At 35.1% G+C, this 13,187-nt stretch overlaps 1 protein-coding gene across 1 annotated transcript; it reads right to left on the bottom strand.

The window, feature by feature from the left end:
• Window positions 1-1,291: 1,291 nt before the first annotated feature.
• abtb1 (ankyrin repeat and BTB (POZ) domain containing 1) lies at window positions 1,292-12,210 on the bottom strand. Its single transcript, XM_082189214.1, has 12 exons — window positions 11,957-12,210; window positions 10,932-10,994; window positions 10,792-10,847; window positions 9,510-9,654; window positions 9,271-9,430; window positions 8,125-8,170; window positions 7,927-8,043; window positions 7,451-7,563; window positions 6,840-6,938; window positions 6,327-6,494; window positions 3,672-3,872; window positions 1,292-2,781 (listed from the first exon to the last, which is right to left on the bottom strand). The coding sequence occupies exons 1-12, from the start codon at window positions 12,010-12,012 to the stop codon at window positions 2,575-2,577; spliced, it is 1,431 nt and encodes a 476-aa protein (XP_082045340.1). The 5' UTR covers window positions 12,013-12,210; the 3' UTR covers window positions 1,292-2,574.
• Window positions 12,211-13,187: the final 977 nt, after the last annotated feature.

Raw genomic sequence — 13,187 nt, 5'->3', positions numbered from 1 at the left:
TATGCTATCTCCACAATTCGTCCCTGGTAGTTTTAAACACACTATACAAAAACAAATACGTTAAAGATATGTCTTTATCTCTATGAGCTGATTAAAAACAATGGCTATCCTGCTAGACGCACTTTAGGGACATTCAGTTACGAAACATTTGATATGACTCTTTATACAACATAAACGTGTGATGCAAACCAGATAATATTTAAGACAATGTCTAAAAGTTATCGTTTAAAACAACGCTTGTCCTTCAGTGAAATCATGATCCCTGTGTGAGTCCTGTAGTAATACTTAGCGCCTCCTGCAGGACAAAAATCAATAAATATTGACAAAGAAATTAAGAAATACTGGTAACACTTTACACAAAAAGGTCTATGTTAATATTACTTAATGAATTAACTAACAATGAGTAATATATTTATATATTTACACAGCATTTATTGACCATTGTTCACAGAGCATTAACTAATGTTAACACATGCAACTTTTCATCTTAAAAACGGTTTAGTAAATGTTGAGATTAAAGAATGCTGTAAAAGTATTGTTCATTGTTAGTTCATTTTTGAGTAATTACTTCAAATATTTTCAACTTTTCACTTAAAGTATTCTGATAATACAATTTATTATAATCATTTGTATTGAATAAAAAAAAATATATATAAACAGAATAATTTTGCCAGTGGTCTCAAAAAGACCAGCATAAAATAGAATAAAAAGGCAATGAAATTATCAGGTGTGGGTGCAGAGAGATGGCGAGGACTCAAACGCGTCAAAAAACAAAAACCAGAACCGACCGACCGACAAACACAAGAACACACCTAAACTGGGTATTAAAACACACACACAAAAAAGCACAGGACAGAAAACACAGGATCAGTCCAGAATAGCATACTCTCTTAAGTAGGTAATTATTTTGAATAAGTAATTACTTCATAATTGCAAAAAAATTTATGTTCTATATATAGTTCAAATGTAATGTGGATGTCCTACATTCGCCATGTTGTCATTATCATGTGACCTACCAGCGTCAGTTGCCTCGCTTCACCTCCATTCACAAATCCTCTCCTGTGGCCTCATGGGATAGTAAAGCGTCCATCATATGCACACTTCAGGATCTCACCAGACGTAATGGTTCATCTGGGTACTTTTTACCTCCTGTTTTATGAGTACTGTGAATTTGGGACTTCTTACTTATTTTGTCTCATATTGTTTCTCGCCAACTATATAGTAGGTAAGTATGTGATTTCAGTATGCAGAGAAATACTTTTGTAAAGTCAAATCAAACAGCCACAAGTAATACATTATTAAATAATATTTATTTTTTTCTCACCTATGTACAGTACATCCCATTCAGTCACAGTATCCCACCCATAAATCATATGAAAGGAATCTGCAATGCCAACGCATCCGGTCATAAATGTATATTTCATGACTTTGACATTTATGAATGTTCATACACAAGTCTCATTGGTGGGATATTCTCCTGAGCACCCAGTTCAGTAACGCAAACACACACACACAACTCAAGTGCTGCTATGAAAATGAGCAAAGGATAATGCTGATGATTTAAACCACATCATGTAGACATGTCACTTTAAGACCTGCATAAAACAGAATAAATAAAATAAAATAAAATAAAATAAAAGCAATGCAGGGAAAAGAAAAGCACAAGCCAAAAATGTTTAGGTTGAGAAAGATTAAGGACAGTCAGGTTTAGGAGCACGTTTCCTGATTATAATATTGATATTAAATGCAAATATTGCATGCACATTAGCAGAAGTCTTTCCCGTGGGTGCAAAGCAGAGAAACTTCTATATCAGTGCTGGAAGATACATTTGTGAGTGAAAGCACATTTAGAGGCATAAATAATCATTTGCTTTAACAAATGGCGCTGTCACACAAACACCAGAGAAAACAAGTGAAATCCTTTTGTAATTCAATTCTCGGATCAAATATGCACGACTGTGTAACTCTCAGTCCTATCATGACAACACCTTTCAAAACACTTTCAGATTCTTCCGACCATGTTCTGTGCACTCCTATTCATAAATGCATAAATAAAATCTTTCTTTCCAAAGGAAATGCCTCATCTTTGATTAAATATTGACTCAAATCATGTTCAGCGATGTAACAGCTAAACCTATTTATAATTTATTATTGTTTTGACTCTGCATCCACAACACTTCACAACAAGTTTCCTGTAGAGTTAGTTCAATATTCTGCTACATCTGGAAGAATGAACAGTACATGCCCGAACATCATGAAGAACGCTAATATCAACTGAAACACGACACTCACTATCGTGAAAATCAAAATGCCAAGCTTTTATCTCTCTGGAGTGAGTTCGTTCGTTCATGGAAAACAAAAGGAAGAACTAAATAAAGGAAGCTTCACTAAATCACAACAGGCCACTGCAATATGACGCATCTGCAAGTGTGTTTTTGGTTAAAATCGACCATATTAGTTTGGTACTGCTAATGTGATGCTAGTTTGCTACAGAGTATTTGTGCATGTAAAGCATTTTATAAATCATTCAGCGTCCCGCTCCCTCCCTCTCGACCTCAAGTTCCTTTTTGTTTTTCAGCACTCCAGCCCAATGCTGGCCAGCAGAAGCTCCAGGGCGCTGAGTTTCTGGTTGGCTTCCTCGATTTCGCTGTACGTCTGAACGTTACTGGCGATGTGGAACCGGATCTCGTCCACCAGAGGGATGGAATCAGTTTCCTGTCTGGCCGCCACGTTCCCAGCATCCTCTCTGATCATATCGGCAAACTCTGGCCTTTCCACCAGCTGAAACAAACATGACTTCCTTTCTGAGCATTTAATTTGTGTTAAATGTGTTATGAACTTTAACATATTTCCCAGTGAAACTAAATAATAAACGGGAAACAGGGCAGGACTTAAGTTTATCCATCAGGTGGAAGTTGTTACACTTATTTTTTATTAACAAATAATATAAATTTATATAAAATATAAATTTTATAATAACATAAAAAAATTATACTTTTAATTATGTATTAATATAAATGTATAATTACATAAAATAAATTATATTATAATGTATTATACACACACACACACACAAATGTTTATTTATAAAAATTAAATATAATTTGTATATTGGATAATAAATGTTTTATATTTCAAAATACTTTAATATAGTTATATTAAATGTATATTTTAAATGTAATTTAAATGTGTATTTATATAAAATATTTAATATATTATAATAAAATGTATTTTGTATTTATATTTAAAAATACAATAAACATTTTTTTATATTATATAAACATACATTTACATTTTTATATAAAATCAAATTATTTCTATATTAACTAATTTTATACTTTTCTATAATAATATTATAAACATTTATTTTTATATATTTATATTATATACTGTAAATATAAATGTACAAACATACATTATTATTATTTTTATACTACATTTATTTGTATATTTACCTAAAAATAATTTATTATTTTATATTATATAATTTATTTTTTACATTGATATAAAATATATAATATATTTATATAATTTTTACAATAATATTAAAATGGATGAGCGGGCCACAATAACACCAGGGACATTCATTATGAATTTAAATAATGTGAATTTTGATACGCACAAACGCAGCATAACCGTGAACGAACACACATCTGCTGTACGTGCCGTACCCGCTCGATGATCTTGGCCATGTATTCTGTGCACTGGTCCTCCAGACGCGAGAGCCGGAACAGTTCTGCCGTCTTCCACATGTGCAGCACGTTCTCCTCATTGAGCAGCGCGGCCAGAGTTCTGCCACACAGACGCTTCAGACCCGGCAACAGGTACATGTCGGCCACACACAGGACCTCATACACGTTCTCGTGAGAGAGCTGGAAAACAGTGACAGAGGCTTCACTAGCACATCTGACACTGAAGCATTTATCAAGCTGGTTAACATTATTTCAGCTAAACAACTACAATTTATGATACCATTGTTGTCAGGGGCATTATTAGCATCTAAATGATATGGCTTGCCTTAAAAGGACTTTAAAAGAGAGAGTGGAAAACTACGGTATATTACGACGGTTTAAGGTCAAAGTGTTTCCTTCTCCTGGGTTAACAATTTGCATTAAGGAACTTAAGCTTTGGCTGAAGGCAAATCACCTTCAATTTACCTCAGACAAAACAGAGGTACCACAGGCCCTTCCTTCCAACAGCAATTAGACTCTTTAATTGCAGTAATGACACTATGTAGCACTTATTATATCTATTACAGTCATATTTTTTATTCAATGTGTTTTTCCGTACTTGTTTTTTTTTGTGTGGAGCTGCTGTAATAGGTAGAGATGCACCGATTACAATTTTCTGGGCCGATTCCGATTTCCGATTTTTCTTTAAGTTTGACCTGCCGATACCGATTTTAGCCGATTCCGATTTCATTTTTTCTAACCACTTAACAGCACACACAAATATTTATTTGATATCTTTTCTGTAATAGAACATTTTACAATTTGCATAGTACATATTTTTTTGAACAGATAAACGCTATAAAATAGAACTATATAAATTATACTCCAGGTGTGGGTAATTCACACACATCTAAAGTGCAGTGTTATGGAAGAACCATTTCAATATCCAATATTTTTTTTTATATATGCATTTAGCAAACTAAACGTCTGTATGAAAACAGGGAATGGCAATAAAATAACAAATCAAAAATTAAATAAATATAGCCTTGCAGTATAAAGATATTTCTCAAAGCACACACACATAGGCCTATTGCAATCACTTGTACAAACTGAATAATAAAACAAGTTTAAATGGGTACATTTTCTATAAATATTAGTCTTCGTTTTCTTTTCTGACATTGCCTACTCCAGTTCTTGTTAAAACACGCAAATTCTGTGCATTTTGGGCACTTTTTTTGTGAAAGGCTATTTAGGCTATTTTGTCCATCAAAAGTGTGCTTTCCCTTTAATTGAGCGTGAGCAGTGCAGCAAATAGACTCGGCGCCGAAACACGCGCTTCACTGCTCGCGACGCTCCTGCTTGACGCTCACGCGCTGCTCCTGCTCCCGTTGTGAAGGCACTCATTGATTAACATGCACGGTGAAAAAAAATACGCGTTTGCGGTCTGAACGGACGTAATTTCCCCAGTGTGATTAATAAAGTCAGTCTATCCATCCATCCATCCATCCATCCATCCATCCATCCATCCATAACTGATTGGTTCTAAATCTGTTAGTGAGTTTGGTGTACTCGCTGTACTTCTTGATTCCACTCTTTCGTTTACTGCTCACATTGGTAAGGTGGTAATATCTCTCATATTCGATCTTCTAGTCAGCAGGATCCTGAAACTGTCATACATTCCTTTGTCACATCTTACTTTGAATACCGTAACTCGCATATTTATGGCCTTTCAGCTAAAAACATCAAACGATTACAACATGATCAAAACTCTGCAGCCTGTTTGATTTCTCTCACAAGAAAGAACGAGCACATTACTCCAATTCTTCCGGTTTCCTTACGCATAATCTTCAAGGTACTAACCCTCACGCACAAAGCTCTTCATTACCTCGGTCCTTCATCTGATCTACTTCAACCTCCTGCCCCGGTTCGTTCCTTAAGATCTTCTAGTGCGGGATTGCTAATGACTCCTAAATTTAGTTGGGTCCCTATGGGTGCCAGGTCTTAGAGTGTTACATCTCCCAGGTTGTGTAATGCTCTACCTCAAGACATACGTCAAGCATCCTACCTTCTTTCTTTCAAAAACCTCTTAAAAACACATTTTTCTCTGAATATTACTCTTCAGCTCTTGGTCTGTATTTTTTGAGAGCACGTTTACATGCACAACAATACGCTGATAACTACGTAAAATCAGTTTACATGCAAATCAATAAACTGGCAATGCAAGTAAACCACTTTTACAAGACTGTATTAAAAAAACAGGGTTTTGCCCGTAGGTGATGTCTAATACATCAGCATCCAAGTATTTCACTCTCTTTATTATGCGAGTTGTGCTTTTGTAAATAAATATATTTATTTATTTAGCTTTAATTCATTTTTATTTCAGTTTTAGTCATTTTAGTACAACTTACACCTTCAGTTAGTTGCCAAGATGTTTTATTTTAGATTAGGTTTTTCATATATAATATTTCTATTTTAATTTATTTGTTTTAGTTAATGATAACAACACTAATAAATATCAGTTTGTTTTATGCTAGAACTACTCGAAACTTGTATTTGGAAGCGTTCGGTAAATAGGAAATGTTCAGCATCTGTTGAGACATGTCTTGATTGTGTGTAGTGTTCATTGCACATGTGTGTGTGTGTGTGTGTGTGTACCTGAGTGTTGTCACTGTAGATGTAGTAAAGGATTCTTGTAAACAAATCGTGAGACACATCGTGAAGGGAGATGACGGGAATACTGGGATGAGCCTGTAGAGTTTCACCCTCGCTGAAATGATCCTCCATCAGCGCTTTAAAATAATCACTTCGACCACAGAAAAACGCCTGCGTACGTACACACACACACACACACACACACACACACACACACACACACACACACACACACACACACACACACACACACACACACACACACACACACACACACACACACACACACACACACACACACACACACACGTTTAATCTGCAAAAATGCCCTTTTTAATCAACCACAAATAGAATATTAAAGCACAACTGTCATTCTAATAATCGATTCTAAGTGATTACAAATATAACCAAAGACAGACATTACACTGATGTCTTCATTTGCATTTGGGTTGCAACTAATGCCGTCCCAAATACAACAACCAGGGATTATGATTATCAGTATTACCAAACACTGACCTTATGACACAGAAAGTCATTGCCCTCCACCCGGAAACAGATATCAGGATAACTCGGAAAGCTGTCAGTTAGATCGAAAGGAAGCTGACCGTATCCAACCTAAAACTCAAACAGCAGATATCAAACAAAATATCACTGCAAGCAGAGTATAGAAATAACCTATATGTGACATTCTGACTTTTTTATTAAACAGGAGAGGTTGACTTTAGTCTATAATACTGCAGCTCAACATTCTTGCACACTTATAAACAAGACCGTTCAAATGTTTGTGGTCGTTAAGAAAGAAAAGAAAAGAAAAGAAAAGAAAAGAAAGAAGTCTCTTCTGCTCACCAAGGCTGGATTTATTAGATCAAAAATACCAAAAAAAAAACAATGATATTGTGAAATATTAACATATAATATATAAACGGTTTTCTTTTTGAAAATATTTGAAAATGTAATTTATTCCTGTGATGAGGAACTAACTATTTTAACCAGCAGTTGCTAGGCAACCACACATCCCATAATTATAAAACCGGCACGAATCTTCACCCTGGTGATAAGAGGCTATAGGTGTTGAAAGTGAGAGCTGAACTCCTGATAAAGGTAAGCGTGTGTGTGCGTCCTCTCACCCTGAGCTCAGCGGGAAGAGCGCTGTCAGCCAGCAGAGCCATTCCATCCTGCAGCTGGAAGTCATGAGGATCCAGTGTCAACACCTTCACACACGTCCCGGGCTTATTAGACACTGACAGAGACAGAGAGAGAGGGTTGTTCAGATGCTGCACTGCAATGAAACAACTCAGTTACCAAATCATAACTAAACAGTTTTCAAAAAAAAAGTCCTGAAATTACAGTTTTGTTTTGTTTTTTGTAGAAAAAAAATAAAAAAATGCAATTCTTGTGCTATTACTGCACTGTTTTAACTGTTAAATAGATGAATATTATTTAATGTATAAGGGCAGGGGTGAACAGAAGAGACTTTAAAATCGTACCATCTCCAAACCTTTGAACGTTAGTGTTGCTTCGATGCAGTCAGCAACTTTTTATTGTACTTTAATTTACGAGTTTCAAATGAGCTTAACAGTTTCACTGTTGTGTGGTTCCTCACCAAACTCATAAACCTGTTTGCACTTCACTTCCAGCTCTTCAATCAGCTCGCTGATCTTGCACTGTTTCGCCAAGCGCTTGCAATCCTCCACGTAATTCACATCTATGTCCAAACGACCTGAAGAATAAAAAAAAGGGTAGCACAGGGTGTCTGGCAGAAGATTGCTAAGTTAACTCTCGGTCTTGGTCTGACGCTCACCAGTGTAGAAATACTGCATGATTGCACCAAATGCAGCAGGATTGACCTGGAAAAAAAAAAGGAAATTGAAATGGACACATTAGGATCATGAAAGTTTGAAGCATGCTGGTGATGTAAAAGGTTAGAAGAGAGCTGCTTCTTAATTTAACACAACCCTAGGGAGAAGATAATTAAAGCAGCACAAGATGTGAACACTAGCATTAACACTTTCTGAAAAAACTATGAACATACACTTTCATGTTTAATACTAAATGATAAGAAGGTGGTACAACTTATTAGTCAGGAAAATGACACTTCCAAATTTACATACTTTTATAAAACATACTTTTCATAAGGGTATGAAAGAGTGTAATGGTATGCATAACTAGAACACCTTAGACATGATCTCACAAACTACAAGCCAGAGTTATTTTAGTATCATTGAGATACTATTATAGTTTTTATTAATATTTTGAATCATTTTTTATTTTAAAATTTTCCGTTTTCATTTTAATTTCAGATAAAGTTTTAGAAATGTTTTGTGTATTTTTGTCAATTTTTTTATTAATTATTGTGGTAACACTTTACAATAAGGTTCATTAGTTAACTACATTAGTTAACATGAACAAATAATGAACTGCACTTCTACAGCATTTAATAATTTTAGTTAATATTAATTTCAACATTTACTAATACATTATTAAAATCAAACATTGTATTTGTTAACATTAGTTAATGCACTGTGAACTAACATGAACAAACAATGAACAGCTGTATTTGCATTAACTAACATTAACAGATTAATAAATACTGTAATGTTAACTAATGAACCTTATTGTAAAGTGTTACCATTATTATTATTATTATTATTTTTAGTTATTTGGGTAGATCAAGTTAAACAAAATGAATGCCTTGGCAACTAGCTGAAATAAGTTTATTTATATATATATAATTTGATTTCATATAACGTTTATTTCAAGTAACACTTTTGTTTTTATGGTTGTAGTTTGAGTTTTAGTGTAATCTATAATCACCCAGCTCCAGGCAGGATGAATAGTATCAGGATGAACAGTATCAGGATGAATAGTATCAGGATGAATAGTATCAGGATGAATAGTATCAGGATGAATAGAAATTGGCATTTTTGTGCAGTCAAACAGCGCCTACCAGTGGATGTTTGAGTGCGATCGCACTCTTGCCCTTCCACTTGGTCTCCAGCATGTGAGCGAAGTATTCAGATCGGGCACTCAAGATACACCGGTGGGCCTTGAACATCTCACCGTGCACCATAAACGTCACGTCACTGTAGTTACCCTGCTCCAAAAGCCTACGATGAGGAAAGCAGCAGTCAGTTTGTGAAAGTGACTGTGGTTTGGCTTTTGTTTGTGTGTGTTTATAGCCCTCACGTCTGCAGGAACTGGTCGTAATAGTCTCTCTGCATGGCCTTCGCTGTGATGCGCTTGTACTCTTTGAGCAGGCGGCGGATGGGGTCGCTCAGCGCTCCGTACAGACAGCGCTCGCCGTCAAATGTGTTCGCCTCACACTTTGCTCCTGCCACAACAAAGATGTAATGCACTTACACAAATATCAGTAAAACGTATGGTGCAATTCTTACATTTTTTTTATTAAGGACACAAAATTCATTTTTTCCTGGTGTGACCTTTTAAAGCGGACCTATTATTTAATTTGAGTAAAATAACATTTAGTTTTACCACCTGAAAGTTTTTGGAAGGTTACATACCTGCTTTCACTCAATATTCATTTATTTTTTATTTTTTTATTTGATGGGTTTATATGGAAACTTGCATCTAATTAAATAATTAAAAAGTTAATTGCAACTTTTTATCTCACAATTTTTAGGAAAAAAAGTCACAATTCTGAGAAATAAAATAACAATTTTGACTTTTTTCACAATTGCGAGTTTGAGATATAAACTCACAGTAGAAATTGCGAAATATAATGTCAGAATTGTGAGATACTTAAAGTTTATGGTCTGGTTTCACAGACAGGGTTTAGATTAAGCCAGAATTAGACCTTAGTTCAATTAGGTCAGGGTTTCTCAAACTCGGTCCTGGAGGGCCACTATCCTGCACAGTTTAGCTCCAACCCTGATCAAACACACCTAGCTGTGAGTTTCTAGTGATCCTGAAGACATTGATTAGCTTGCTCAGGTGTGTTTGATCAGAGTTGGAGCTTAACTGTGCAGGACAGTGGCCCTCCAGGACCGAGTTTGAGAAACCCTGAATTAGGTAATTTAAGTAGCTTTTATAAACGCCTTAGAAAAACACATTACCGGTGTGCATCTTGAGACAATGTCAAAAACAACAAAACAAAAGCAAGTTGCTTTCAGTTAAAACAGCTCAAACATGCATTTTAGTCTGGGACAAGACTTAAGCCTCGTCTGTGAAACCGGGGGTATGTATCCTGTATATTTTACATCCTGCAATTATAACTTTTTATCAGATATAAATTCACAATTGCATATTGTGAGCTTAGTTATAAAGTCCGAATTGCAAGATATAAACTTCTGAGAAAAAAGTCAGTAGAGTAAAAGTCGCAATTACCTTTTTTTATGGAACAAGCTTCCATAGTTTCAGGCTTTATTTTGTATCCTAATCATTAAAATCTCACTATAAAGAGCAGATTACAACTCCCTGGTTAGTTATGAATAATCGTTCTAGCATTTACCGTTGGCAAGCAGATACTGCACCAGCTCTTCATGTCCACAGAGACATGCATAATACCTGAACACAAAGACAGAAAGATATCAGTGGCTTCATCAAAACAGACATGACAGACAGTCAATGGACATAAGCAAGCGGTCTTACAGAGGTGTGCTGTCCCACTTATCTCTGATGTTCAGCTCTACATCTCTTTGTTCAACCAGGTATCTGGAGAAGATGAAAAATGTCAACAGAAAAAGCAGTGACCAGATACACATTATAACCAACCAACATAATAATTGAGAGAATCACACACTGAGCTTTAAAGGGATAGTTCACCCTATCATATTTTTCTTTAAAATATCTTATTTTGTGTTCAACAGAAGAAAGAAATTCATAAAGGTTTGGAACAACATGAGGGTGAGTAAATTAAACTATCTCTTTAAGAAATCTGTACTTAGAAAAGACTAAGTACAGTAATTCTTTACTGTATGAGGGCCAATACAGTGACATGTTATCTGTCACCCTCACATGCTTTTCCTTCTAATTCTGAGGCCACACAGGGTCTTTCACAGTTTCACAACATCACTGCAAATACTAATAAAACAACCCTGGCATATTATGGTGTTACAAGCAAAGCGTATATTTCAATCAAAGGTGCTAGTCAAGCGTAATTCTATATTGCAATGAAACAGCATCTTAGCTAGTAGCTCCTGAATGCACATACTAGATAATATATATGCCATGCAGTTGCTTAGATAGGCATATACAGGATCCAAACACTATATATGCTTTGGATTTGCACATTGAGTTGCATGTGAATATACAGTCTCTAAAGATAACACTGTTGTTTTAGATAAGCATATGTAACTTAGTGTCTAGATACCTAGAGATGAACTTTTGTTTAGATCTGCATAATTAATTTCTAAAGACTATACAAGACATGTATATTTGTTTAGGTATGACTAAACTGTATCTACAGACTATATAGCCCATGCACACTTGGTTACAATTAAATCAAAGTCTAGAGTTGTGCATATTGACTTGTTACATACGTTACAGAGTCTATATGTAGTGTATATTTGCTCTGTATATATGCATTTAAAATATCTTGAGAATAAATAGGCCGTGGATATGTGTTCACATGGAAAAACTTCAGAACAACAACAACAACCCATCAGCTGTCTGACCTCACTCTGGCAATGTCGCCCTTTCTGCAGCTTGAAAACAGATCAACGGCGTCCATCTGCGCGGCGGTAAAGCTTCTCTGAAATGCATTGAAACGGCCTGTCTAACAGACAGGATCGGCTACAGGCACACGGTCAGAGGCGGTTGTGGAAAAGCTAACGCGGAGCCTGTTTCCAGGTGAGATTCGAGATATCTGCGGTCTATTCTCGTACTGAAAGTGCTCTCAAACGTAAACAGGAAGCAGATTTGTGTACGTACGGCTGAGTTTTACGTGCGTCCCAACAGCGCCCTCTTATGGACTGTGCTGGAATATACTGACTGTTGCGCCAGCGTTGAACTGCATGTTTATCACACACAAATTATATTCAATTTTAATTCTGTTATAGTTCATGCTACCCTAAATGAGGAAATAAAATGTCGTTTGATTTTGAGAATTTGATTTATTATTTAAGTATTTTAACGTAATCATTTAAAATATGTTCAGAAAAAAATACATTGTAAATATATAAGAATATACAAACTTAAAAATAGATCAAGTTAATTATAAAAGTTCATTCTAAAAACAATATTTTTTTCTTTAGATATTTATTTTAATATGTGCTGAGAACTCATTTCTCATTAAACTCAATACGAGGCTTGAATGGTGCAGACAAAAAAAAATATATAATTTGTGTTAAATCACATGACTGTGTTTACATAGCCTTCCATCATAAAAAACAGAAAAGGCCATATAAAATATATTTTGAAACAAATATTCTGTATTTTTATGTGCACAAAAAAAAAAAAAAAAAAAAACTGTTTCATTGAATTAAAGGGGTCATGATGACATGGATTATTTGGCATGTATTATTATTTTAATATGTTCCTTGAGGTTCACTAATAATGTCAAATAGCAGTTAAGCGACTGAATGTCAGTGGGCGGGGCTATGGTGCGATGATGTAAAACTATTCGTCGATCGTCTTGCTCTGGAGGCAGGAATATGCAAATGTGTTTGCCCAAGTGACGTCACAGACGTCCTGCAATATCAAAAATATATTGATTAAAATATTAATCTTTGTTTATAATGAAGACGAGGATGTTTTAAGCTGTGAATCCTATATGTCATGTCATGACCCCTTTAAATTATATAATTGTTTATGAACAAATAGCACAAAAATCACACCAAAAATCACACTAAATAAAGAAATTCTTGTAAACAACAACACATTTAGCTAATATTGCAGCCCATCACA

This window comes from Leuciscus leuciscus (genome assembly GCF_965113295.1).
Source record: "Leuciscus leuciscus genome assembly, chromosome: 13".
NCBI classification, from domain to species: domain Eukaryota; kingdom Metazoa; phylum Chordata; class Actinopteri; order Cypriniformes; family Leuciscidae; genus Leuciscus; species Leuciscus leuciscus.
This window is presented reverse-complemented; position numbering and strand designations above follow the sequence as displayed.